At 50.8% G+C, this 27,495-nt stretch overlaps 4 protein-coding genes across 13 annotated transcripts in view; all 4 read right to left on the bottom strand.

Annotated features, from left to right (window-relative positions):
- Positions 1 to 45: 45 nt before the first annotated feature.
- Positions 46 to 14,287, bottom strand: ZSWIM8 (zinc finger SWIM-type containing 8). Of its 5 annotated transcripts, none has more exons than XM_074374197.1 (26): positions 13,791 to 14,287; positions 11,462 to 11,615; positions 11,115 to 11,209; positions 10,766 to 10,938; positions 10,485 to 10,592; positions 10,289 to 10,370; positions 10,053 to 10,173; positions 9,446 to 9,647; positions 9,114 to 9,289; positions 7,781 to 8,774; positions 6,877 to 7,008; positions 6,562 to 6,741; positions 6,276 to 6,459; positions 5,954 to 6,052; positions 5,255 to 5,379; positions 4,556 to 4,796; positions 4,299 to 4,457; positions 3,965 to 4,193; positions 3,481 to 3,770; positions 3,101 to 3,324; positions 2,075 to 2,560; positions 1,648 to 1,831; positions 1,368 to 1,544; positions 1,085 to 1,204; positions 651 to 761; positions 46 to 525 (listed from the first exon to the last, which is right to left on the bottom strand). In XM_074374197.1, exons 1-26 carry the CDS (start codon positions 13,996 to 13,998, stop codon positions 65 to 67), a joined length of 5,715 nt encoding a protein of 1,904 aa, XP_074230298.1. In that variant the 5' UTR covers positions 13,999 to 14,287; the 3' UTR covers positions 46 to 64. The 5 variants fall into 5 exon arrangements, with proteins under 5 accessions (XP_074230298.1, XP_010961458.2, XP_074230299.1 ...); XM_010963156.2 differs by having other exon boundaries at positions 1,672 to 1,831; positions 13,791 to 14,134; XM_074374199.1 differs by having other exon boundaries at positions 190 to 525; positions 651 to 829; positions 1,672 to 1,831.
- Positions 14,288 to 15,035: 748 nt separating this feature from the next.
- CHCHD1 (coiled-coil-helix-coiled-coil-helix domain containing 1) lies at positions 15,036 to 17,410 on the bottom strand. 2 transcript variants are annotated; one of them, XM_010963158.3, is made up of 3 exons: positions 17,241 to 17,410; positions 16,978 to 17,115; positions 15,036 to 15,306 (listed from the first exon to the last, which is right to left on the bottom strand). In XM_010963158.3, exons 1-3 carry the CDS (start codon positions 17,362 to 17,364, stop codon positions 15,230 to 15,232), a joined length of 339 nt encoding a protein of 112 aa, XP_010961460.1. In that variant the 5' UTR covers positions 17,365 to 17,410; the 3' UTR covers positions 15,036 to 15,229. The 2 variants fall into 2 exon arrangements, with proteins under 2 accessions (XP_010961460.1, XP_010961459.1); XM_010963157.3 differs by lacking the exon at positions 15,036 to 15,306 and adding an exon at positions 16,124 to 16,415 and having other exon boundaries at positions 16,997 to 17,115; positions 17,241 to 17,405.
- Positions 17,411 to 18,515: 1,105 nt separating this feature from the next.
- Positions 18,516 to 24,380, bottom strand: POFUT4 (protein O-fucosyltransferase 4). The gene is made up of 3 exons (XM_010963230.3): positions 23,557 to 24,380; positions 22,804 to 23,429; positions 18,516 to 21,440 (listed from the first exon to the last, which is right to left on the bottom strand). The coding sequence occupies exons 1-3, from the start codon at positions 24,262 to 24,264 to the stop codon at positions 21,293 to 21,295; spliced, it is 1,482 nt and encodes a 493-aa protein (XP_010961532.3). The 5' UTR covers positions 24,265 to 24,380; the 3' UTR covers positions 18,516 to 21,292.
- Positions 24,381 to 24,451: 71 nt separating this feature from the next.
- SEC24C (SEC24 homolog C, COPII coat complex component) overlaps positions 24,452 to 27,495 on the bottom strand; it is a 51,437-nt gene continuing 48,393 nt past the window's right edge. For all 5 annotated transcript variants that reach the window (XM_074374218.1, XM_074374219.1, XM_074374217.1 and 2 more), the window contains 6 exons: positions 27,147 to 27,285; positions 26,877 to 26,995; positions 26,600 to 26,779; positions 26,164 to 26,355; positions 25,838 to 25,927; positions 24,452 to 25,692 (listed from right to left, as the gene is read on the bottom strand). In XM_074374218.1, coding sequence (XP_074230319.1) covers positions 25,552 to 25,692; positions 25,838 to 25,927; positions 26,164 to 26,355; positions 26,600 to 26,779; positions 26,877 to 26,995; positions 27,147 to 27,285 — 861 coding nt within the window. In that variant the 3' untranslated portion in view covers positions 24,452 to 25,551. The remainder of the gene's footprint in view (positions 25,693 to 25,837; positions 25,928 to 26,163; positions 26,356 to 26,599; positions 26,780 to 26,876; positions 26,996 to 27,146; positions 27,286 to 27,495) is intronic.

Genomic DNA, 27,495 nt, shown 5'->3' with positions numbered 1-27,495 from the left:
TTCATCCACACATGGAGCGAAAGAAGGGAAAAGGCCCAGGCAGACTGTAGAGTAAAAAAGGAGTTTATATATTTATAAATGCCAAATAAATACCAGAGGCCACCCAACGCCCCCTCCCAGACAGGGCTGTCTCCCCCAACCCTAGGCTTCTAGGGTCTGAGACATCTTGGCCCCAAGCTACAGCCCAAGAGCAGCTGCCAGTCTGGGCTACCAGGGAACTGAGTGGGGATGATCCGTCCAGCCAAGATTCATTCCCCCTTTGTGAGGGGCCCCCATAGCCACAGGCCTGTGTCCCTATATAGGGCCCTAGGGGGGCCAGACTCAGGGGGAGAAGGTGGTCATCTCGAGTGAGACCCGCTGCCACAGCTCCTTGGTCTGTTTGCTGCGCTTGAGGTTCTGCAGGATGTCGTTGAACTGCATCATGCCCATGGGGGTCAGGCAGAAGGCGCTGCGAGCACTCCGGATCGCATTCACAAAGTCGTCGTAGTCGGCGGGGGTCAGGTGAATCAAGCGGTGGTGGATGTACTGGAAGATGTGTGGAGGATAAGCCACTGAGCAGAGCCAGACCTCTCCGCCCTTGCAGACTGAGTGATCTCTTCCATGCCTGCCCAGGAGGGGTTCCACCCTGCACCATCCTTCTGGGTTGTCACCTGCATGTATGCCTGCTGGCAGCGCTGCACCAGTTGGTGGAAGGCCGGGGCCCGCAGGTGGTTGTGGGCATGAGCGGGGCTCAGCCGCTGCAGCGTCTCCATGACGATCTCCTGCAGCACAAACGGGCTCAGCACCCCCTTGGCTGCCCCCACACAGAACTGGTGCACGTAGTTCACTCCTGGGGGGCAGGGGGAGGGGCATGAGACGGGGGTGGCCACCTCTGCCCTAGGGACCCAACTTTGATCTCTCAGCTCTGGTCTGGGAGAGAGCCTCCCTCCGCCCCAGGAGCTGAGGTAACCCCCCGCCCCCCGCGCACGCACACATACCCGACCAAGGCCTCAACTCTGAGCAAGAGCTAGGAAGGAGGTCTGGGATAGGAAGGTTGGGGAAGCAGGTGGGGGCGGACAATGGTCCTGGGGAGGGGAGGTGTTACCCAGCTTTGCTGCCAGCCCCAGCAACCATTTGACATCATCAGTGTAGGGGGGGGAGCGGGAGAAGTTGTTGGGGTGATCGTTGTGTGCCCGGCGACCCAGCATCTCCAGTGCCAGCATTCCTGGGAGAAAGGGGTGGGCACATGATGAGGGTGTATCCTTGTCACCCTCTACCTCCACCTGGGAATGCTCCCACAGTAAACAAGCTGAGAGCTCCGGGGAGGAGGGGTCACTGAAGAGCCTCTGGTCTGCAAGTGTGGGGCACAGAAAGGGACCTCTTCTCACCAACACGGTAGGCCGCATGCAGGTGGTGGAGGCTGTGCGGGTTGACAGGCTGACTGTGCGCCTCCTCCTCAGGTGGTGGAAAACCCCCGCTCACCAGAGGGCTGGGCTGTGTGGTCAGGGCAGGCAGCGAGGCACCCTGGATGGCTGGAAACGTGGAAGCTGGATGGACACTGCTCACTGAGGGTGGGATGAAAGCCATGTGAGGAACTCAGAGCCCGAAGAGGGACAAAGAGGAACCCCTCCACACCTCCCCTGCCGAGTGTACCTCCCCTCCATTCACCTGTTCCCTGTCCCCACAACTCACAGGCCACACTGGTGGGCAGTGGGAGCCCTGGCTCTGTGTGGTAGGGATGTACTGTGATGGGTGCCATGGAAGGGACGGGGAAAGACACAGCAGTGGCAGCAAGTGAGGGGGGAGTCACCGAGTAAGGGTACTGAGCCCCTAGGAATGCAGGATGCACACCCTACAGGGAGGGAGAGGAAGAAAAGGAAGATACCAAAGTACATTAGGATGTAGTTTTTTCCCCTTCGTCCCACAACTGGGTATGCCTGCATTTCTTAGTCGGGCTGGGTCCTCCCTGACTCCTGCCACCCCACCAGGACTCCTCGACAGCCCTAATATTCTCCCAGAGCACCCCACTCCAACCCTCCATGAACTCCCCATGTTCTCCCACATGCCCATCCCCCCAGCAGAACATTGGTCTCACCTGTGGGTACGCAGAGCTGGGCACAGGGAAGACGGCAGGCCGGGGCATGTGAGGCATGGGGTGGGCGGGGTGAGCTGGGTGGGTGAGGTATTGAGGGCTGCAGGGCAGGTGGGGCTGTAGAGCAGTGTAGGGGTGCAGGCCAGGGGAATGACCATGCCCCAGTCCTGGACCCGGATATAAACTGGACCCCACCGAGATGACTGGCACCACTGTGGCTGCTGTCACTGCTGCTGCTGCCACAGTAACCGGCTCAGTCCCTGGGCCCCCCCTGCCCTCAGGCAGCCCCCGCCCAGCCTCCCCAGCTGCCTTGATCCCACTGGCATTACAGCTTGTAGCCCCTTCACGGGCTGTGGATGAGCCACCTGCTGTTTGCTCATATAGCCAGAACCACTGGTGAGCAACCTCAAACAACACTTCGGGGTATACGCCCCCACCCTTAGCCGCCTCTTCCACTGCCATGCAGGCCTTCTCCAACATCAGGTTATCCTGGAAGGGAGGAGCAAAGAGGTTATAAGGGGGAAGAGCTTTACTTAGGGACAGTTTTAGATGACGTTCCAAAGTCTCCCTGGGTTGGCTGGTTCCCAGGGAGGCATCCGAGGTTAGGGCCAATGCTTAGAGTCAGTGTCAGAGCAGTGAATGCTCCACACAGGCACTGAGCAAATACTTGCTGACCAGTAATAGTCAAGACTCGGCTATAGTCCCAGTTCCAAATTAATTTAGCTACTCCCTCCCCACTAGGTCCCATCATCTCCCTGAGACCTTCCCTAAGTACTCCATCCTGGTGATCTTGGTTCCTTAACTACAAGCCACATTCTTTAACTGTAAAATAGGAATAATCCTATCTTCAGAGTTGTAAGGTGCAGGAAGTAATGGCTGTGAAAGCACGTTGTTATGTCCAGTGTCACCATGAGAGGACTAACTGGATAGCTGGTGAACTCCAGGATGTGGGAGTCAAGAGCTGGGCCAGCAGCTTTCCCCATGCCCAACCTCCCTGCCCAGATGTCCCCAAATGGCCTGTAGAAATACCTGCTCCTTGCACTGCACCAGGGCCCGCTGGATCTCATTGGGGTTCAACGCATGGGCATGAGGCAGACAGCTTAGGGCTAGCTCCGCTGCTGCCCTCACCATATTGGAGTCTCGTGCCCGTGATGCCCTGTCAGCCAGGGATGCAACCTCAGGGGGCGTCAGGTGCCCATCCCAGCATTCTACCAGTATAGTTAGGGCTGCACTGCCAATCTCCATTGCCTGGCCTTCAGGGGAAGGAGAGAAAAGCAGAATGGGGTTAGCACAGGCACCACTGGGGAACGGGAATGGTGTCTTTCCTATCAGATCAGTAACCCCATCAGGATGAGGCTCTATCTCCATCAATTAATCTTCCCATACCCAAATCAAGATATTGGATTTACCTGTAATCCAGGAAACGTGGGAAGAATAGGTACGTGAGAGCCAGTTGGGAGAAACAAAGTTGTGCAGGCCAAGGGCATAGAGCCCAATCTCGAAGGCGCAAAGGTGCAGGTTTCGGTGAGGACCCTGGTGGCCCCCTGAGGAAGATGGATGTGTGAAAATGGAAGTGCTGCTGTTGCCCCCTGCCTTGATCAGCACCGTCTTCGCCAGCTCGAAGTAGAAGTGTGCAGCTGCCTCTGACGGCTGATTGGGTACATGGGGGGCATGACTCTCAGGACGGCGGCCCTTGTACCTGAAGGGGCAATGCGGTAGGGACGGGGATTGGGGTTTCTCTGAAATGGGTGTCCAGGTAGGTTGGAAGAGACCGGGTAAGTGAGGATGTGGGGGCGGCATGGGGGGAGCAAAAGTTGGATTACACTAGGGATGTGGGGATGTGGCTCTGAGGGTGGGCCAGATCAAAAGAGAGGGGTATTTCTTCCCACTGACCTGCCAACCTCAACTGTCTTCGCCCGGGCCCCTCCACTGGCACTGGCCCGGCGACTTCCACTGGATGACGAGGAGCCAAGGGAGTCCGAGGAAGAGCTGCTGATGCTGTCACTGTCCTGTCCTCGACCCCAGGAGGTAGGGGCCCAGCCCCCTCGAAGTGGCCTCCTGCTTAAGGTTGGGGAGCTATCCGATGTTGTTTCAGGGGCACTGCTGTCAATGCTGGCCATGCCTAACCCCACAAGACAAGTCAGTCTCAGAAGTCAGAAGTTCCAGAAGTCAGACTCCAACCTACAGAGATCTCCTTCCCTCCATGTCATCCCATGGGTTGTCATACCTGTGTGCTTCTTCTTAGGCCGCCCTGGTGAGCCCCAGCCCCGTCCATTGTAGCCTCCACGACTGCCAAGTGCCAGGCGGCTGGGAACCTTCCCCTCTGGCCTTGGGGTCAAAGCTGCCTCAGATGGGAGACCCTCACAGGGGGAATGTGGGGAACTCTCTATTTAGGGAAAATAGGACACTGGGATGAGCCCGGGAAAGGGGACCCCAACATGGCTCCATACCATTCATCCCCCCTGCCCAGTGCCCCCACCTCACCAGGCACATTCTTCTCTGTGAAGCCCTCAGTGGGACCTGGCCCAGCCCCTGCCACACTCCCTGGCTGAGCAGGCCCTGCAGAGCCTGAGGTCAGCGGCTGCAGGGCCCCTGGGGCAGATGGGCCCCCATGTTTTGAAGGAGACCTCTGGCTGGCTGTGGCTGGGCGGCTAGATGAGTAGAACGAACTCAGTGTCTGTGGTTTATGTGTCTGGCTCTCTCGGTCCAAGAGTTTGTCTAAGATCTGGAAGACAGAGAGGCAGTGACAGGATGCCCTTAGTCTCCTGACTTCTGTTACTTTCCTTTCTCCTTCAAGCAGCTTAATACTTCCTCCTCAGGAAGGCTTCCCCAGTTCTAACCACAGGAGAACCTCCTGGAAGATAGGGGCTGGCTTACATATCTTGGTATCCTCTGTAACACTTACCACAGGACTTGAGTACATTGATATTCAATAAATATTGAAATGAATGAATGAGTGAGTGACTTTATGCCCTCTGCTTCTCTTCTTCCACCCCCTGCCCAAGCACTCCTGTAAAGAACCATTGGTCTCTGGTGCTCTTTATGAGCTGTTCCCAAGATTCCCTAGTTATCTCCTACTCCTACAGGTAGAAGAGCCCTCTTCTCATCATACTGGAAACCCTGAGAAAGGTGGTGAAATTTGCTCTCTTTGCCTGTCAAAATCCCAGTACCTCAATCCCTTACCTTTTTGAGTTTGGCCTGGTCATCCTTGTAAGTGATCATCAGTGCCAATGCCAGGTCACCCTTCTCCCGACGTGTGCCTTCACACAGCAGGGGATGCTCCGCCTCACTAACTGTTGTCTTCATGCCTGTGAGAAAGAGGGGTTCAGCGGGTTGAGAATGGCCATAACTCCCAAGACAGCAAAGGTAAACAGGCCAGGGCTCCCCAGCCACTAGAATGTGAGGTAAGGAGTTCTCCGGGTCCAACCCACATTCCCTACGGAAGGGCCTCATTGCCCAGCACATCCAGCCTACGCTCTGGTCTGCTTTTTAAGACCTTCATAATTTGGCTCACTCTACTGTCCCAGCATATCCATCACTTCAGAGAGGTTGGGCTCCTCACTTTCATGAAGATTTGACTGCCCCTGTGTTCTGTCCCCCTACCTAGACCTTAACTGATCTTTTAACCCACATTCCCAACTGTATCCCTTTCCTAAGGCCCCCTGAGAGTTCTGTTTTGCTGTCCTTATAGCACCCAGCACCCACAGCACACGTTTTTGCCCTGAATTCTTAACTGTCCTGGAGGCATGACTTGGCACTAACATGTCATCCTGGCCTTCCCCTTACTATAGAGCCTCTTCAGAACAGGCACCATGTCTCATGCCCTTCAAGGCCTGGGCCAGGCTTAGCTCACAGATGTGCTCAAGACACTGACAGACTCACCCAAGGCAGCAACTGCTGCTTCAAATCCCAGCTCTTCATCCCCAGGCATCTCGTTGTTCCAGTTACGACTTGGAGGTCGGGAACCCGTGGGAGAAACCACTGGATAAAAGTTGAGGTAAGTTAGGCAGAGAGAAGCAGCATGGAAAAGAATGAAAGGGAAGGAACCCAAGATGCTCATCATTCCAGATCTTTCCATGAAACTGCCTGATGGGAAAGGCAGTTCCCCTTAAAGGCAGTTCTAAGCCTTGAGGCTCTTGGTTTCTCCTTTGAGAAAGCTACCCCTGCCCCAGATCCCCACCTGCTGTAGAGTCAGGCATCCTACCTGGAGTACAGAGAACATCAAAGATGAAACTGGCCAACATGAGAGGCAAAACAGGCCGATAGTCACAGAGTGTCCCCTCCCGAAGCTCCTCTGCCCGGCACCGCATGGTACTCATCTCACTTGGACCCAGAGGAATCTTCTTGAGCAGGGTGGCCACCTCAGACTCCTGGTATGCCAGTTTCACCTGAGGGCACAGGGAGGGGCTCAGACCTCTAATACATCGACAGAGATTAAGGTGAGAGGCTCTGAGGAAACTGCAGTACGAGGTCTAGATAGCACCTCTGACCTCCAAGGCCTTGGTAGAAGCTGGGGGCCGCTGTAGCTCCAAGGCAAACATGCCCACTCGGAAGGCCAAGTTATGGTGCTCTGGGCGCTCACTTAGCACTGTTAACAGGAAGGCCGCCTTTGTCAGGGTGTTGGTAGCCACCCACGTCTGACGGCTTGTAGACACCTTGTTCTTCTTGCCCTAAAGAGGGAAACACAAGGAGGCAGGCAGATGAGTCTGACTCACCTTGGCAGGGGGAGGAGACTCTCACCTGGGGTGGGGCATGGGAGAGGAAGAGGGGTAAGTGAAGAGGAAGGGGGAAGGGGTCTCTCTCACCTTGGCAGGGGGCGGCTCTACCTTGAGGTCAGGTGGGTTGGCTAGCAGGTCTTGGGCAAGCTCTACAGTGAGGCGAGAGGCCTCATTGCTGTAGCCATGAGCATGCAAGGCCTCAGCACAGGCAAATAATACCTGAAAAGAGGACACAGGCACCAGACATGTTGAGGCCCCAATGCTTCCAAGAAGCAGAACACCATACTCACTCATGCAGCAAACATCCCATGAGCACGTGCTATATGGTGGGCCCTATTCTAGTCCTGGGTACATCATAGGGACTCACAGTCTGGTTAGAGAAATAGAAATAGACACACAAACACACAGACCAGTGTGAAGCTGGCTACTACTGGGAAAGGTCCAGAATGGAGTAGATGGGTAGGACACCTCGCTGGAACTTGGGGCAACGAGGCAGTCTCAGGAAGACTTTCTACAGACAGTGATCTCTAAGATCTCTGAGATCTGAAGGAGGAACAGGAGCTAACCAGGTAAGATGAGGGAAGAACATTCCCAACAATCCATGCAAAAGTAAGAGAGAGCACGACACGCTACGGGAAATGCTCAGCAGAGAGTAGTGTAAGGGGCACGGTGGCTAGACAAGGCTGGAGAAGCAGGCAAAGATCAGAACAAGTGAAGCCTCATAGGTGAGGCCAAGGACCTTCACTTTTATCCTAAGGGCAATGAAAACCACTAAAGAGTTTCAGCAGCGGAATGGCACCATCACACCTTCCAGGGAAATCAATTTGGAGGCAGTGAAGGGAACAGACTGCAGGCAGTGAGGCCCGTTAGGAGTCTGCTACAGGATTCTAACAGTCACGCAATGGTCCTGTCACTCCTAACTCAAGGCAGATGGCCCCTCTCCCAGCTATGGCTATGGAGCACCCTCAGAGTCTCCCCCAAGTCCCCTCACCTCCATGCGGCTCTCCTGTTCCAGTGGCTTCAGCCCGGCAAACAGGTCATGCTCCTCCCCAGCCCCGCCCTCAGCCTTCTCTTCCTCGCCCCCAGCCCCGTCCTGGGCATTCAGATAATATGCCTGGTAGTCATCATCCTCCTCTCCAACTGCAGGGGCTGCCTCTTTGGTTTTAGGGAGCCCATTGCCACTCTCATCTGTGGAAGGGAGGTCATCCTGGGTACAGATCTCCCTGGGCAGTAGGCCAGGGGGGCCCACAGAGGCTGTGGGAGGCTCAGGCCCTTCTGAGAAGTACACGCCACCATCTTCTTCAAAAGTATCTGGAGGTTCAGGAAGGAAGGTAGAAGGGCCTCGGGAGCCACCAGGGTGAGGGCAGGGTGGTGGACTCTCAGGGAATCCACCGAAGGTGCTGGCCTCTGCGCCCAGGGCAAGGCTGCTGTCATCCAGGCTCATCTCAGCCAGATCTGGCTCCAAGGAGCTGTCCTCACTGCTCAGCCGTCGCTTGTTCCCACTGCCTGCTGAGCCCTTGCCCCCATTGCCAGCCCCACCCAATACTTTGGCTTTGCCCCCACCTGGACCCATCTTATGCAGAGCTTTTTCTCCCCCCTCAGCCGAGAGGCGGCGGGGACCCCTCTGTGATGAGGGGACCCCCTCACCCAATCCCTTGCGCTTGGCCCCAGGCTCCTTGGGCCGCACAGCTGGCTCGGCGGGGAGAGGGCGGGGCCGCTCCCGGGATTCCTCCAGGCCCCCAGATCGGGAGGCACCTGGCCGAGGGGGCAGGGCTCGGGCCCAGCACAGGGCCAGCTTCCGGTCAGTGGCACTGTAGGTAACACCGGGAAGTGGGTAGGCCTCTTCCCAGTTGAAGTAGCAGGCTTCCACTGCTGGCCGGAAGCCAGGGAAGAGGCGCTCCAGAATCTTCTTGTGCTGTCCCCACTTCACGTTCTCAATCACCTTCAGCTGCCACTGGCGCAGCTGCACACACAGCTCCCGGCGGCTGTGGGAACAAAGCAGGGGGCAGGTCGCTGGGGGGCTCTGCTCTACACCAAGGAGGGAGGGGAGGGCAAGGCATGCCCCAAAGAGGGGCACAGGGAAGGAAACAGGGAAGCACACCTTGAGTTGGCCTCACAGACATCACCCTAATACTCAGGGATCTTGGAAAGTAGGTGCTATTCAGGGGAGGGAAGGAGAAACCCTCCCAGGAAAAAGACACATAAATCACCAGTAACCCTACCACTCAGCACCTCCCATTTCCCTAGGAAAAGAAAAAGGGTACGTCTCTATGTGCACATGGAGATGGGGGCTCGTGCTGTGGTGAGACTAGAGGGAGACTCACCGCTGGGGGCTGAGTGCAGGGTCCAGCACAGCCAGCCTCCACAGAGTGACCATCTCGTCACACATGCTGGCACACGCGTGGGCCGCCACCTCTGACTGCCCGTTGCTACGGCCCGTGTGCCCACTGGCGCTGCTGTGTGAGGCTGAGGTGCGCACGCTGTACCACCAACCTGTTATCTGGAAACAAAGAGGGCTCTGAGATACGCCTAACAGCTTCAAGAAAGACAGAGCAGCCCTCCTCAGTGTCCCTGTCAGCAAGAGGGGAAAAAGGCTAAGTAAGGAAGGGAGAGAATCAACCACCACGGGGCTACCCAACCAAATCTGGGCGATTACCTGTTCGTAAGAGAGGCACTGGTCAGTGAGGATCTCCAACAAGGGGGCAGCGTTGCTGTCCCTCCGCTTGAACATCTCCCGCACGATGCTGAGCAAGTTCCAGACACCCTCTGGCTCTCGGCCCCTCAGAGGGCGCAGCAGACATGCCCATTCTGCAGCAGCCGGAGGCTCCGTGGAAGACAGATACATGGAGTTCACGTCACTGGGAAAGTCACAGAGCGGAAAATGACGACCCTAAGATGGGGCTGAATAAAGCAGGTGAAAGAGCAACAGGACTTTGACACAAAAGGGGTCCTGACCCAAAATACAGAGTACAGGGGAAATAGTGTGTCCGGACAAAAATTCTTCATCTCTCTCTGCCTCAGTCTGCTGATCACTCAAAGGAAGAAAACTAACTCCTGCTCTACCTAAGGACAAACCCCTCTGTGACTATAAAATATCATCATCCACTGGTTTCACTAGTGACATCTCCTGTGTGCCAGGCCCTGGAACAGTGCAGGGACTACAAAGTGGAAGATGCAGGCATTAACAGAACCAAGGATCTGTCAACAACCTGAGGCACACTCCCCCCTCCACCACAGACACCGTACGTGGAGGCCTCGTTTACCTGAAGACCACAGGAGAGGGGCCGCAGAACTTGTGTAGCGTCTTCTTGATGTTGTCAGTGAGTGTTGACTCATCCAAATACCAAGTACTCTGGTCGGAGGCCGAGGGCCCTGCTGTGGGGTCTGGGGGTGACAGGCAGTCAGTCACCTAGAGATGGGGCTCAGGTCCACCTTCAGTAAGCGGCACCCTGAACTCCCAGCTTGCTCTCCTGCTGCCCTTCCTTCTCACCACACTCACCTGGGGCTCCACACACTGTATTGATGGCTGTTGACTGGGAGGAGAGGAGTTCATCCAGGAGACGCTGGGCTGTGGGGAGGATCTGAGGGGGAAAGGGACACAAAGGTGTAAGTCACCCAAGGAGGCCTAGGCCTAACAGGAAGGCTGATTCGCTGCCCTGGAGCTAGCTGGAGGAGGGCGTGCCAACTTCACTCACCTGTTGAGGCAGCTCACTGATGAGGTACTGAGCAAACTTCTGCAGCTGGTCCCTCTGTAGCCGCGACAAGGACTCTGACACTGGGGCCCGGAGGCAGACTGCAGAAGCCTGAAGGGAACAGCAAGAGAAATGCAACGATCTGAGAAAAGGCCTGCTGACACTGGAGCCAGGGATAGGGAGGCAGGTAGGGGAGGCGAGGGGGCTCACAATGCAGCCAGGCATGCAGCAGAGGAGGGGGGTGGAGCGGAGGATAGGGCCAGGATAAATTGGGAGGGCCTCACGTTGTGGATGCGGAAGAGACAGAGTGCCACGACGTGGGTGCACCATTTGGCCCCAGCCCCACAGGTGCAGCTGCAGGAAGTGACCCGGCAGCGGTCAAACATCACAGCCACGTTGTAGGCCCCTTTGGGGGGGACCATCTGAGGTGGCACCACTGTAGCACTCAGGTGGAACCCTGGGGAGAAACATGGGTATGGCCAGGGAGAGCTGCCAAGACAAAGGTCTCTGCCTTTGACTTTGGCCCTGGAGTTATTCAGACAACCTGCTCCATCTTCTTACAGTAGTTCCTTAATTCCTAACACAGGGGACGGGAGGAGCAGGAAGCACCACAGGGTGTGATGAGACCCTTACCTATCTGTAGGGGATCCTTCACAGCTCTCATGCGGAACAGCTGATCCCCTCGCTGGAACTCATCTGCACTGCCGTTGGCCAGGCAGGAATATAGTCTGGGAGGGAAGAAGAGGACGCAGCCACAATGCAGCAAATAACCTTCTATAGAGCCTGTCAGAGACCACAATGCTCTGGGCACACTCTCCCCAGTGTCACTCCCTCTTGGGGACAATCCCAGACACTTCCTCCTCCCCCTGTCATCTCTTACCACAGCCCCAAATACAGTATCTCCTTTGTTCTGTGGGAATCCCAGCACACAGTGTGGAATATCAGGACCCTACTCCCCACCGTCAGTCCTGGAGCCTCACCGAATATCCTCTTCATTCTCAGGGAAGCTCCAAAAAGCAATTCGGAGCTGTAGCTGCTCGGGTACTGGCGGGTAAACTTTCTCCACCACTTCAAATGGGATGTGAAATGCCACCTGCTTTGCTGACAACTCCACCAATGGGATCACCAGTCCATCTTTGGAAACAAAGGTTGAGGTGAGCAGAAAGATAAGGGGAAATGAAAAGGGCCATGATTACTTGGCATCAATGCCAGTGCCATTCTTGAGTCCCACCTTCACCAAGAAAGAAAGGGGAGATCTGGGTGAAAAACCAAGGACTCTCCTGTCGGGGTACACTCACCCTTAAGATTCCGTCTGGGGAAGGGTAGCTAAACAATCCCCAGGCCACACTGTTACCTAAGGTCTAGAATAGAAGATACCAGGGATATCACAGAAACTCCAGGTCAAACAGGTATATCCCAAGATCCTAGCAAGTAACAAGTCTCACCTGGCTTGGCAATTAATTTCCCATATACTTGGCACTTCAGATTTGTATTATGTTGTTAATCTCTCTCCCCTAGCATTCTCTTCTCTAATTGCTTTTTTTGTTTGTTTACCATCCCTTTTTCTCCAGATGACTCCATGCCTCTATCTAAGGAGGGAAGATAAGCCAGAGCCCTGAAGAGTTAAAAGAAGTATCTCCAGAAGCACCTTACATTGGCACACCTGAACCATGGCTTCCCACAACAGAAGCCTTGGGGTCAGGGGAGAGGATAGGTTATCCCAAGGAAACCTAGCTGCTGCTCCTGGGATCACCTGGAGTAGAATGGAGTTACCACTCAAAGTTTCCCACACTGTTTTAATCAAAAAGCCATGAAACAGACTGCATATTTCACCAAATTGCGAGTCAGATTAAAAGACAGATTAGAAAATTATGGAGCTGAAAGGGACCTTCCCCCTGCCCCCCAAAAAGTTAATCTCTTTATTTTACAAGTGAGAAACTGTGGGGGTAGGGGGTAGGCATTGTGGGGAAATGACATGGTTTCCAGATTTCAACCTGTTCAGGAAGATACCCGTATGTTAAAAGTCACCAAAATCTTCAGTTACTTCCCTTAAACTGAGGGAGCTCTAAACTCCAAGATTATCTACACATGCAAATATGAAAGAAGTAAAAAGGCCATAGAAAGAAGTAAAAAGGCCATAGAAAACTCACAGGGAAACCGCCTAAGGGTGTATGTGTGTGTGTGTGTGTGTGTGTACACGTACATACGTACGTACACACGTACACAGGGCATATGCTCTCTCTCCAAAGTTGAATACTACGTGTGTGTGTGTACACGTACGTATGTACGTACACACGTACACAGGGCATATGCTCTCTCTCCAAAGTTGAATACTATCACTCTTAAATGATGACATAAATCAGTTTCTCTCTGCAGGGCAATCTGGAAAACAGGACCCTTAAAAAATGGCCAGAGTAGAATCACAAATTAAACCCCTCAACTTCCCATAAAGCCCAGGACAAAAACTGCCCTGAGGAAGGCAGGGAAATAACACGGTGAGTCCTGAGCCTATGGGGCTTCTCTTTATTATCACTCTCCTCTCCCTCCTCTTTAATAAAAGCAAAATTCTTCACAGCACTAATCAGCTAATCCACTGAAAGACCCGAGGATGAAAGAAACTCAAGTGAGAAGCTGGATGAGTGTTTCATGAGACTCCAGGGACAAGTACCCATACTCTTCCCCAGGCTCCAGATGATAGAAATCTAAGGCTCTAATACAGTAGCCCCAGCCTTGGCTTCTCACAGATGTTCAATATGGCCAGGAACCAAGCTTCTGATCTAAATCTAAATCTATGTGACATCTCCTCTCATAGGGCCACTTCACCTCCACTTTCCTCTGGCTAGAATCCCTTTTTGGTGCAACTGGCATCAGAGATTATCACCTTGAATCAAGAAGCTCCCAATGCTTGCAACGGGGTGACACACCTCAAGTGTTCACGTCTTCACAATCCGACCCCTACCCACATTCTCTTCCATTTTCTGGCCTGCCTCAGGCTGAACTCGGTAAGTATTCCCCAAGTCAGAGTGGGAATTTTTCTCCTCTATCCCAACTCTAAGGCAAATGAACGACAAGAGATCAGTATTCTGTCGCTAATCCTATCCAACCCAGGATTTCCCAGCCATCACACCAACACACACACATACACACCAGTGCGGAGAAACCAGCCCCAAGAAGACCGGAAAAGCGAGTCTTGAAGTCTGTTCTAAGCTTGGGACAGCTCCTGGTCCGGGGCAGCCCCGGAGCAGGGACAGCTCTCGAGCAAGGCCGAAGCACGGCCTGCCTGCTCCCCTCCCCCCAGCTCACCCTCACCTCGCATTCTGGTACCGCCACTGCCACCTCCGCCACCGCCGCCAGTGGGGGAATTGGGCCCCGCTGACTGTTTGCGCCATCCCCGCCAGTTCTGGCAGAGGCTCTCGGCCTCGGAGATGAAGGAACAGAGCGAATCCTCCTCAAAGCGGTCCGAATCCTCGAAAGAGAAGCGCTCTCCGTCCTCCCACTCCGCGAACATCAGCTCCATGGGGCCCGCACCTCCCGGGGCCGGGTCCCCCCTCGCGGATCCGCGGCCCGGGCCGCCGGCCGGGGGCTGAGGGGAGGCCCGGGGCCTGAGAGGCGAGCCGGGGCTGGGGGTGGCCGGGGCGCTCAGGGCTGCCGTGCCGGGCGAGGAGCTCAGGTCTGAAAGAGATACGGGACGGGACCTCGCCCAAGTACGAAGTGTGAACGGGAATCGTGGCCAGTCTCCGAGACTCCGGGCCCGGACGAAGCGCTCGGCAACCGGGGCCTCTCGGCGGCTGCGGCGCCGCCTCCCCCATCAGCTGATCTGAACTTCCGGCCGCGCCGGCCACCACCACTTCCGCCCTCGCGCGCTGGGGAACCGGTCCCGGTAGGCGCGGATATAAGGGGCCGGCTTGTTTAACTGCTATATTTCCTGCTTTTTTCTCGAGCCTAGCCCTAGATACCATAAGAGGAATGCAACCAACACAAGTAGACGAAATGACTACAGATCCCAACATAACTCGGCGTCCATAATGTCCTCAAGGGATAAACAGCCGCTACGCATGCCGGGAATCGTAGGCTGTCAAGAGACAAACGTAGGAACCATTGGGTGGAGTTACTGTCCTAACTCCGGATAGGCCCCGGGGCCGCGTTACCTCCTGGGAACTGTAGTCCAGAAGCCTGCATTCCAGGAGACTTTTTATAGGGTCTAATTGGCAAAACATCGGTTAAAGGAGGCATTTAATTTCAGGAGATGGTTGTACTGTTTGTCAGTGGGGCCTTTTAGTCTAGGATTTCTTGGCCTTTTTTTGTGCCATGGGCCGTTTAGCAGCCTGATGAAACCCCTGGACCCCTTTCTCAGATTGTTTATAAATAAACAAAATAATTACAAAGGAAACCGATTATGTTGAAATACAATGATAAAATACTAATAAAACAAATTTGCAACAAAGTAGTACTTCTTTATTTTCAAATGAAATAAGATCCCAGTAGCAAGTGTAATAACTACCAAACTTTGAAGATAGTGATGAGTATAAGTGACGAGACATCTGTAATGAACCATTATATATAAAAAATTGTGATTTCATATAGGTGTTGCTAATAATACTGGGGTTTGTTTCCACAGTCCTAACTGAAATGTTCGATTACAGTTGTAGTTTAAATTTTTTTCCCATACATGTTCACAGACCTCTTACTGGGAGTTTCCATTGACAGAAAGTAGGCTAGTCCAAAGCATCTAAGCACTGAGCTTCTTCTTAACAGTGAACAGCCTCAGCCTGCAGAACCAGGCAAGTGCCCGGTGTTCCACCAGTGGGGTATGAGGGAGAGGTAGCTGTGGGGTGGTCAAGGAGGCAAGACTTCTTTATCTCAATAATTATCCCCCTGGAGCTTTAAAATGCCCACATATCCCTTTGTCCATTTAATGCTCTAAAGTACGTAGAAAAGGTTGAGTTATGCCTGAAAGGGCACACATAAAATGCTAAACAACTGTTTCTAATATAAGGGGGTCACAAAAGTAAATACCTTCAGCAAATAGGTAGGTAACTTGATGAGAAAGGTAAATAGGTGATACAGAAAGATAACTGCCAATTACATCTTAGTCTCACTATTTGGAAGAGTCCTGTGGCCAGGTCCCTGGGGAGTGGAGACAAATGATAAGCAGCTCTATTTGAGAAGAGTTTATTTCCATGTGGGATTAAGAAACTAGGGTTGCCAGATCTTTTGATTTTTTTTTAAGAAAAACTAAAAAGTGGATTTTTATGACATTTTTCCTATTTTTAAATGTGGGCAGCTATTTTAAAAACTATTTAACTGTGTAGGCCAAATAAAATACATCTGCATCACCTTCAAGTCACCAGTTTGTGAACTTCCAATTATTCTGGCAGCTCCTTGTACTGGCTATGGACAAAACACATAGTCACTAAATACAGATGATGGCAAGAAACTATATAGAGTTTTTTGTTTTTTGTTTTTAACATCCTTTAGTGCATTCAAAAGCAAGAGCACTAAACGGTATAAAGGACTTCAAATGCAGAACAAAAGTTTCTATCCAGCTCCTGGTGCAAACCAGGGAGCAAAGACCTTTCAGAGTGTAGGGTGGATACAGGGTTGAACTATGGAGAGCACCTAATCCACAACAAAAGGCCAAGTTCTCGTCAGAGGATTTTATTTCGATATAAAGATATCGAATAATGATTCCAACGGGGGGGGGGAAAGTTTGCCTCCTTCTACTCTTCAAAGAGAGCACAACAGTGCAAATATCTCTAAAACGCCTATGCATAGTTCTCAGAAGCTACAGTCCAGTCATTGAAAATCCTTCTTCATTTTTCAGCTGACATGAGATATGTTAGGAAACCTATGTAACAACTTATTCAATTTCTTGGGAGGTAAACTCCTCAACTCTCCCAGGCTCTCCTGGATTGATCTCATCTTTCGGGCTGCCTGAAAACACAGAACAAAAATTAAAATGACAGCTCTAAAATTGGCTCTGACCGAAGCTAACAGTTCTCACAACACCCCAAATCACAGTAAGTTATTAACCAGCCTGGAGATCTGTGTTATCTTCCCAGTCCCCTTTCAACAAAAAGGTTTGAGACCTACGAATGACTGTATGATCTGAAACTACCATGCCAGCTGGCAATTAAGTCTAGGCTGGAAACCATACAACCTGCCTATCCTTCACTATCTTTAATCCTACTTCAGACAATAGTATCTATTTAAAACTTACAAAGTGATTTTCCCACCCATTTCTTCATTTCATACTAAAAATTCTGTAAGGTGGATATTAACATTAACCTCGTTTTGCATCTGGTAAAGCTAAAAGCAGTGAAACAAATCGCTCAAGATCACAATGCCATCAAAACCGTAACCTTTCCCACTATGGCGTGGGTCAAGTAGCTTCTAAAACTTTCCTCCCCCTTTCAGAATGAGGACTTTCTTATTACCTAGCAAGAGGCAAAAAGAATCATTACTGTATGACCCCATTCTCCTCCCAAGAGGATACCCCAAGAACTTTCTATCACCTCAGCCCTCGAAGCACAATCGAAGAAGTCCTGGATCTCTTTTCTGCATGCTTCGTCGCGGAATTCATTCTGCTTCCAGCAAGCCATCATTACCGACATCTCCGTGATACAGGTAGCCTCTGGAGGGGCAGAACGGGAGGCCCTCAGTCACAAGGAGATCCTTAACCTTCTAATCCTCCCACCCAGCAGTCCCCTGCACTCCTCCGGCTTCCTCTCTGGGGCCTCCACGGCTCCGACTGCTCACCGCCTTTCTCCCGGCGCCGTTCCCCGACATGGTTAGCTAGGATGAGGGGCTTCTTGGGCTTCAGTATAGGCTTCCGTGGGTTTCCAAACCGTGCTAGACGACCCCGCAAGCTGGGCGTCGCCATTGCTCACCGAGCTCCCGGCAGGCTCTGCGGCGCCGTGCGTGACGCTGCGTGACCCCTACGAGCTCGATGAGGCTCAGCGCGCTACTCCGAGAAATCTCGGCGGCCCCTCCCGCCCCAGCATGCACCTCTTTTTTTTTTTTTTTTTCCCCGGCATCGTTGCCCTCATACCGTGTTCGGACGTCGGCGGGTGCAGACACCTGTGCAAGTTAGGAGGATTGTTGGGAGTCATACGCTGACATGGGTAACTCTTTTGGGAGCTCCGGGCCTTGAAGTCTTGGGGCAGTTACTGGCCGGGGACACCCAGGAAAGAGCCACGATAGATGGACACTGGTTTCGGGTGAGCTGGTTGGATTAGATAGTGATTGACATAGTCACGGGCAGGGGATGGGAGCTAATCAAAATATGAGACTTTAAGATGCTAAGTTGGGAATGATTTTAGTAAACCTTCAAGAGCTGTTTAAGCACTTCTGAATTCATCATCGTTTTACTTAATTCCCTCCCCAATCCTCTGAAGGTACTTAGTATTATTCCAATTTATAGACTCGGCCCTTCAGTTGTGATGCCTAGCTTTAATCCAAACTCTGTTCTAAGTGACTTTTAGTTGTTGACAAAACCCACACCAAAGATGTACCACTGATTCTAAAGGCATTTACACACAAGCTCCAAGAAATGTTTGGGGTAATGTAAGGACAACTTGGACAAGCTTGTAGTTCCTAAGATGACTGCTTCGGAGGAGCAATATTTATTTGGTTGTGTAAATTTGGTGTGCTAAAATCATTTATCACAAATGTTCGGGATCTTCCCATGGATCTCTGCATGACTAGTTCCTTTTCTTGTTGAGTCTCATTTCATGTCAGACAGGACTTCCCTGACTTACATCCAAACCACCATCAACCTGTTATTTTCTTCATAGCACCTATCACAGTCTGGATTATCTTGTTCACTTATTGTTTGTTTATGGCCTTATACCCAACACCCATTTAAAATGTAAGCACCATGAAAGAAGGGGCTTTGTCTTGTTCAGTGCTGAATCCCCAGTGCCTAGAGTAGTGCCAATAAATACATGTTAAATGAACAATGTTTGAAATATTTTTGCAAGTCTCTAACTTTACTACATTCACCGTGGAAATAAAACCAAGCAGAAGACGTGGTTTAAGAAGAAGCCATTTATTACACAAAATGAAACCTGAGATAATAGAAAATAGCAACACTTGGGAATAATAAAGGCATCAGCCCCATGCTCCATCCCCTACTCCAACACCACAAATAAAGCTGATTGCTATCAGACACTTCTACCACCAATAACCCCAAGCCCGCTGCTGTAAACAGAGCAGGCTGGGCCCCAAACCAGAGAAAATTCACACTGCTTGCTTTCTCCATAGAGAGAGTGAAGCCTTTAGTTGGATAACCATATGTCTATTCCTGGTTCTCCTTTCCCTTGTGGTGCCCAGTTTGTCCTGTTTTTTTTTGTAAATACTTTTATGGTAATAGGAATAAAGGAGAAAGTCTGGGAAGCACTGACCACAAAGCAGGCATGAGTCTCCCAACCACAGTCATTCATGAACAACTGGCCCACTTTGTACATAAAAGCGTTCAAGTAATGCCAGTGTGAACTAGTATAATTAGACAGGAAATGTAAGGATGATTCTACACCTTGCATAACTATCACTTACCCTTTTTATTGCACATAATGAAATTTGACTCCTAACTTTAGTTTGCACTTGGGTAATATGTATTTTGCACTATATGTATATCAGTATCTGCATTTAAACAGATTGCAAGCTTGAAATCTGAGTCCTGGATTGGGCTTTTTTTCTAAGAGTCACTGCTATATCAAATTTTAACATAAATATTTTTGAAGGTCTGTCTTTCCCTCTTGTTCTTTTCTGCAAAAGTCCAAACTGGTTAAGCAAACTTTCCATGTTGTTATGAGGGCATTTTTTATTAAAATGAAAAAAGAACCACCCTGGCAGTGAAACCCAGCCTAAATTATAGCTTTCCCTGGCCATATCTTTAGATGTCACAATAAGTGTGGGACCCTAGTTGTTGAAGTATCTATAAATATATATATGAAGCACCCCATATATAAAATAAAATATTTATTGTGAAGTCTGTTGCAGAATTTCCATTTTGGAGGATATTATATAGTTTCATGTTAGCCTAAAATTGTAAATTCTCCATAGATCTTCACCCAATTCAAAGCAGGTATGATTATTTTTTAAAATAAACACTTGATGTTGGCTTTGATGTTAAATAAAGAGTTAGATTTCTTAAAGTTAAAAACAAACTGGTACATCACACACAGAACAGCTTAGCAGTCTGCTCAAAATATTAAAAACAAAACCTTACAGAAGGATAAGGCTCAACTGTACATAATCTGCAATAAGGTCATAATATTCATCTTCCTCTTCAGTCTTTACAACTGTATGGTTATCAATTAATGTGTGTGTGTATATATATATACGTAAATACACACACACTAATTTAAACCAGACATTGATAAGCTATGGAACTTCTCTAGTGATAATTTATTAATACATTACAACCAGGGTAGTTCTAAGAGCCAAGGTATTCTTTCTTGCTCCACTGTCCCAGAAAAAGCAAATGGTTCCCCTGCCCATTAAGCTGTATGTTTAAACCACAGCAATAGAAGGGATTGGCTACATCCCCAGATCTAACAGCTTGTACTTAGCTAAGCCACTTGGGGTGGCTTAACTTCTCTTGCCTCGCCTCTCATTCCCCTTGAGCTTAGGGCGTTGGGTGGACTCCATCAAAATGCAATGTCAGTACTATAAAGTTGTGCAGAAGGACATCAGTAATAGAATGAATGAAGTTGGAATATTTATCCCACTTAAAGTGGAAAGTGCCACAGAATATTATGAGATAATTACTAGAGCTATACTGCTGGGCTTTTTTCCCACTATAATTTTCATGATTTCTGGGAGGAAATGGGACTTGTGTAGCATATAAAAATAATAAAATACAAGAGTTCATTGGGTAGACAGAAGAGAACAGAGACCTCTAACAATCTGCATTTTGATTCACATTGGACTATTTTAACATTTCAAAATCTTTATAGCTTTGTCTTCACCCTAGCCGAAAATGGAGCAGGACAATTCATTAAACTGACGTGACTTTCATTAGCCACTTAATCTTTCTATTCATGAGGTGAGAAGGAATTCCCAATATGCCCTAGATAAGAAACATACCAGCAGTAAGAAAAGTTGTCAAATTTATAGCCACTTTAATACAGTGGAGAGTGAATGTGGGAATGGTGGCAAGGCTGCTCCATCTCCATCAGGAATTGTGAAAAACCAGGAAAGAAAAAGCCATTTTAAAATAAAAAGGTTGACATGAAAGGCAAAGTAAAGGATATATATATAAAAAAAAAAAAACACAACTCCAGAGAACCAGAATATAACCCACCAGTTTTGCTTCACCACCAACATAATAGTTTATAAAGCAAGAGATGAGGAAAAGAGATAGGAAAGGTACTGAATGATGAGTGGTTTAAAGAATAGCATAGAAGTTTTAAGACCCTAAACCTGGCCCATCTTACCTCACTCACAGCCAAATGCTAAGGTGTTGTCCCAATCATGACTGAGGATGAAATAGTTAGAAAAATAAACAGTTCTTTAAAAATTCTGCTGATCAGCACCTTGAATCAGATGGGTGTTTCAGGCTTCTGGTTCCCACTAAACCAAGAACTGAGATGCCTCCATCACTCCTTCAGGAGAGGCCCTATTACCATAGGCTCAGATCTTGGCTACACATCATTACAATAACATGTCAGTGGATGTAACTGCTATTTCTTGAATTCATGGTAAGACAGTGTTCCTCACGGGTTTGTGCAGCAGATACCCTTCATGTCCCATGGTAAGATAAGGACTTCCATCTCCTTAGTTCTATCAAGTTCTTGCAAGAGTAATTAGAGATTCTGGTTCCTTTTCATGAAGATCTCGGTTAGGTAATCCCAAAATTTCCCCTGCAGTGTCTCATTGTTGTGGATCATGGCAGTAAGAGCTTCCCCCTGGTCCAGACCTTGCCAATAATCTTGCAGCCACATCTCCTTCCAGCTGAAACATCAAATAGGGGATGGATTATTGAATGTGAGCACAGCTATGAGTCCTGCCTTTCTCTGAATAGCCAAAGAAATCTTAAGCAGATACAGTGGTCTCTGGTTAGGGCAGGGATCTGCTTTGAAAGGAAGGAAATGTGAAGTAAATCCAGTACTAGCCCAAGTGACAGGCAGTGAGCCACAAACACAAATTTATCACACAAACCCACCCCAGCGAGTTACAGTTCCTCACTTGCCTGCTCCTGGTCCCCAGATGTGGAGGGAATTCAGAGGCAGGGAGGTCAGGAGCCAAGCTATGGATACAGTAATCTCCCTAAGGCAGGCAAGGGAGCAGATTTAGATGGTTACCATTTATGTTACCAACTATTTCAATAATCAAAATGAAGGTGCAGTAGTATCCAGTGTCTAGATAATACATAACTTGAATGTTTCTTAGTTTTTTAGTGTATTGCATTTTTCCTCTGATAAATCATAATATTATATTCAGCACAAACTAGATACAATTACCTGATGCAAATCACTAGATACAATTTACCTCCAGTCCCAGGGCCAAACTGTGCCAGCCCTCTGCTGCCATCCACAGTCCGCAGTGATCTCTGCAGGTCATTCTAGCAGCCTCTCTTCTCCAGGCTAATAACCTTTCACCTCTGCACTAGCAAGTGTGGTTTACTGCAAGTGACTTCAACATTTTCCCACCCCACCTCCCATGCTTCCTTGTTTCCCAAAGCCACTACCTACTGCAGTAGCCTTCTCACTTCCTTTCCAATCCACACTGCCCACCATTGTTAATCATCTTTTGAAAGTATTCCCTCTATTCTGGGACGAACATATAATTTGTCATCCAAATCTGGGTACTTTCAAGAGTGATTGGTGGTGTTAATAATTATGCCAGGTTAACAGATATAAACCCTGACTAATGCAGACAAACCTCCCTCAAAATACTCACCTCTGTTTCTCATTCCCATCCCCACAATCTTGAAGGTACTCAATAAATAGCTGAGTTGATTTTCAGGCCAGTCCAGTTCCTGAGCCCGATATTCAGGCTACGGACAGCCTGGCACAACTTTGTCTCTCCCTCATTGCTTCCCTGAACAGACCCTCTGTTCTGGTTGAATCACTATTGCAAACATTGTCCACAAGAGCTCATTTTATATGGTGTTGCCCTGAATTATCTCTCACATCTTCTACTGAGCTTTTTCAGTTTGTCTTATCTCCTCAACTAGACTCTTGACACCTTAAGAGTGAAGTGATCCCGTGTCACAATTTCCTTGTACATGTTGTACATCCTCTCAGTGCTAGTTTATTGTCCACAGGAAGCATGTAAGTAAATCATTTGATTTGCCAGCCGCAGGCACCCTTACCTGTCATTCTCAGGAATCTCTTCCACACTGCCAAAGCCAGGTGTGGGCATTGGGCAGTCCATGTGTGAGGGCTTGGCAATATGAGGCTCGGGGATAGGGATGTCCCCAGGAGAGGCTGCGTGGGCCTTCTCTGCAGCCAGCCGAGCCAGCTCGTGGTCACAGACGAAACACTCGAATCCATTAAGGTAGTTAGGCAGTAAAGGATCATTCACTCCCCACTCCCGCTTTTTGAGACTATCCAGAAGGAACTGGTTGGTGATGCCCCCAGGCTGCTTGTATGCCAGGTATTTCATATATTCCTCATCATTTTTGTCCAGAAAGTCAATAAACTCTGCCAGCTTCTGCGGCGACTCAAAGTCATCAATGAGGATGATGGAGTGATTGTTGGGAATCCAGTCCCTCACAGAGGGAGAGCCGCGGTACACGGGCACAGCACCGAGATGCATGGGGCGCCACAGTTTTTCCGTCATGTAGTCGTCACAGATGGCATTTTCGAGGGCCAAATGGAACTTATAGCGGGACAAGAAGACCAAGAGCTCTGGATCCTCGGTGGTGGCTGTGGCTGTGTCCTGTAACCGCGGAGTGGGCAGCTCCCGATTTTGCAGGCATTTCCCATATGAGTCCACCTGCGTGGGGTAGAGTACGGCAGTCAAGAGGGTACGGCACGTTGGCCTGGACACCAGCGGTCCCGGCTTCCCGGCTTCAGCCCGGTGCGCCACCCACCCCTCCCCACCAGGTCCCGCCCTCACCCACCGGGATGTAGCGCATGAGCTCGCGCACGTAGCGGTCCCGGTCCGCAGGCACGTCGCAATGGGACTGCAGATACAGCAGGGGCGCGTAGCCGCGGCGGCGCCACTCTGCGCGCTCCTGGAGCGGAGGCGCCGCGCGGCGCAGATAAGCGGTCCCGGGCAGCCACTGCAGCGGCAGCGGGTAGTCAGAGTGACGGCTGAAGGTGGCCGTGAGATTGAAGAGGCGGATGCCCGGACCGTGGCTCAGCAAGAAGTTGTTGAGGGGCGACTCCTCGTGCAGGAGCGCCCAGCTCTGGTGCGCCAGGCGCGGCAGTGGCGCCTCGGACGCGCGGAAGTCGGTGCCGTAGAAGAGCAGAGCTCGCGTTCGTGAGTCTCCCCGCATCCGTCGGTCCCGGGACGCTAGGCACGCGCCGGGCGCGCACTCAATGCGCTCCGAGTCGCCCGGGAAGTGAGGAAACAGTCCTGGGCTCCACCACAGCAGCACCGGCAAGTCCACCGACTCCTCCCTCCCTGGCCGCGGGGTCCCCGGACTGCGCGCCACCCCCACTGCGCCCAGCGGCGAGGGAGGCCGGAAAACCGCGCCATCCCACGGCTCTGCCCACGCCGTCTCCCCGCCGGTCTCCCCCTCTGCCACTGGCCCTGAGCTGCTGGCCGCACAGACACTAAGCACTTGCAAGGCGGCAAGCACAGCCCCCGTGCGGCCGGCCCCCATGTCCACTCCGGCGGCCGACGCCCCTCAGCACCAGTCCCCGCCTGGCGTTGAGTAGCGACGGTAAGAAGTCCTACGCCACAGGGGCAAGTGGCGCATGCGCAGCCGGCCACTTCCCGGGAGCTGCTAGTCTGGGCAGGAAGGACTGCAGGGAAAGTGATGATGATAACGACGCGGGTAAAACTGAGGCTACTGGTTACATCTTAATTTATTTTATTTCTTTACAAATTAAAGATGCATTGAAAAATAAACCAATGAAGAGAAATGAGAGGTCCAGAGCAGGGGCATCCCAGGCTGGGAGCAGGCAAGCATGGCGTCCAAGCCTAGCCCTTGTCCTGCCCCAGCCAGGTCGTGTTGGAAGATAACTGTCAGCCACTCTGTCAAAACCAAAGCCTGAGTGATGTCCTGGCAGAAGAGACCAGGCACCTTTGCCTCTCTCCCCAACAACCCCCAGTTTGGAGAGCAGTGTTTCCAGCAGGAGCCCAGAGTGGGATGTGGGCTGGCTCTGTGAGGTATTGCAAGTTGATGACCAGGCTCCCTACAGAACCATCCAGTGTTGGGGCCTCTCCGGCTGCAAAGGAGGCTGGTACCTCTTCCAGGTCTTAGAATACTTTGCAACTCAGTTCCCAGGCTCATTCATCTCTTAATGTGCCTGTGATAATCCACCAAGTGATCAATCATTGAAGGAGAGAGAAAGAGCAGTGGAAGCAGAGAGAGAGATCTAATCAACCACCCTCAGTAATTCTGGCTTGACTGTTGACTTCCAGGCCCAAGAAGACTGACCACTTTTCTCTCTACTACCTATGGTCTACATTCCAGCTCTTGTGCACCTATATGTATGTTTATCCCTAATATAGGAAGTTGTTGATGACACTGAGCTGAATTAGCAGCCCCTCCCCCTGTGGTAACCCTGGGATCCCCCCTCCTTCCTGCCTGCCCTTGGAGGCTGGTCCAAAGGGACACATAATATTGCCAGAGTCTGGGTGCCTCCAAATCTCCCAACACCAAATCATATACAGTGAACTGAGAAACTACATTCATTACGACAGGATTAGCAGGAAAAGGAGGATAAAGTGAGGGGATAGGGGCACCTTCCAACAGCAGGACATGACAGAGTGGTAGGATACTTGAGCCCAGAAAGAAGGTGTCTCCTTATACCTCCCCCTCCCCCCCCCAAGAGACTGAGGTCAGCTTACATGACTTACAAGATATGCAACTGCCCTATTTCTCTGCTGTCCTGGGGTACTTTCTGGAAGCTGGCCTGGACCCTATGCTGTTTACCCACTTGCTCTAACTCAGTAGCTGCCGAATCTCCTTGTGCATATGACAGAGAAAGTCCACATAGGATGCTCCCCCACTCAGGCTCTTGTCTTCCACCAGAAAGTGTTTGAACAGCATCTCCAGCTTGTCCTCCTGTTTCACCACGATAAGCTAGGGCCAGAACACACGGTCATGAAGCAGGGCTAAAGGGAATTAAACATGCCCTGAAATCCCATTATCCAGCCACTCACCCCCTACCCGCCTTCCAGGGGAGGACTTGACAAAATAAGAAATCCAGGGTTTGGATCAGTGTTACCTTCATGTACCGTGATCTCTGTGCCCTCAAACCATCAATGAGGCCTCGCACTTTCTTGGACAGCAGATTATCCAGAACTGGCAGAACACTCTGGAACACAAAATTCATTTATCCTTATGGTAAAGTATGCTGAATCCAGTGGTCAAGGTGAGAGAGCACAGATTTATGCATTATCTGAAACAAGGAAGCCTCTGAAGAATGACAGCACCCTCCCTCCTCAGCGTTCCTTGCTACTTAAGCGGACTCACACACTAATTTTATTGGCTCCTACTCATTTCACAAAGTATATTTCCACACCCATAGTCTCCTTGACTCCCTGCCCTCACCAGGCCACTGGTGATCTGACTGAAGGAGGAGACGCCGAAGAGGCTCTGGACAACACCCTGCTGGACACTTGCTCCCACCCAGAGGAAGAGGTTGAGCCCATTCTCCAGCAAATATATATCTCCATTGCTTAGACGCTCTTCAGATGCTCGAACTGCTGATGGTTCAGTGGTATTCTCAATGGGAGACTTTGTCTGGACAAAAGGAAGGGGGCAAAAGGTTACCAAGGACCATAAGACATATTTGCCCAACCCCCAACACACATACAAAATTTCAGAAAGCTAAGCCCCTTAGCAACTCAGTGTGAAAATATGACATCAGATAATGCAGGTAAAAAATTCATTAGTGTCAGACCCAGATAATATTAATCCTTCCCTTCCTCCTCCTATGATGCCCCTTTCTCAGTATGATGTCTCACACTCCAGCCCTCAGGCGCACCAATGGTAGGAGCCGAGGATAAAAGAAGACATTGGTCTCAGCCACATCCATGGAGGTAACCAGCAGTCGGACATAAGCGCGGTCATCAGTGGTGACTTCAGCTCCAGGCTGCAGGACGTCACTCTTCAACACACAGTTCAGGTAAACTGGGAGTAGCTTCATGCACTCAGGAAGGATCAACTAAGGGGGTTATCAAAACATAGTCAATAATCATGAGAGATCCCTCCCAATGCAAAAATGTATCCTAGCAACTCCTTCACCAACATGTTTGCCCTACCTGTCCTGCGGAGGAGGGGCTGGCACAGTTCTTTCTGTAACAGGCCAAGATCTGGGCACACTGGGTGATGAGAGTGTCACGAACAGTCTTCACTGGGCTGTTCAGGACCCCCCGGTACGCTGGAAGGGAAAGGAGCTAGCACAGTCACTGGTCTGCCATTCCATCACATGTGCCTTCCCACCAGCACACCTACTCAGGAACGTGGAACTGCTGAACATTCTAGACCTCTCTCTTTGCCCTAGTCCCACCCAGCCCTGCCCCTGCCCTCACCAAACTTGGCCATGTAGTTGATGAGCGTGTCAGTCTCACAGTTTCGATACAGATCAGCTAGCTGAGTGCAGCAGTTGAGGGCCAGGTTGTGGATGCGGAGCCGTCGCTGCCCCGCACAACTGGTGTAGAGCAGGGCACACTACGGGGAGGGAGAAAGGGGGAGTTCACACCCCTCCTTCAACAAAGCCCTCTGAAAAACTGCCTCTTTGCTATATTATTGAATTAAAAGAAAGACACGAACCACCCCTCCCCCAGCCTCTTCTAGTCCTCTCTACGCACCCCTCACGCTCTTCCCTGCGGCCTCTTTATCGCCAGTGAAATGACCCCTAACGCTTCTTCCCCAGTCCCT

Source organism: Camelus bactrianus, chromosome 11 (genome assembly GCF_048773025.1).
Source record: "Camelus bactrianus isolate YW-2024 breed Bactrian camel chromosome 11, ASM4877302v1, whole genome shotgun sequence".
NCBI classification, from domain to species: domain Eukaryota; kingdom Metazoa; phylum Chordata; class Mammalia; order Artiodactyla; family Camelidae; genus Camelus; species Camelus bactrianus.
Note: the sequence above shows the minus strand (reverse complement) of the source record. Positions and strands in the feature narration are given on the sequence as shown.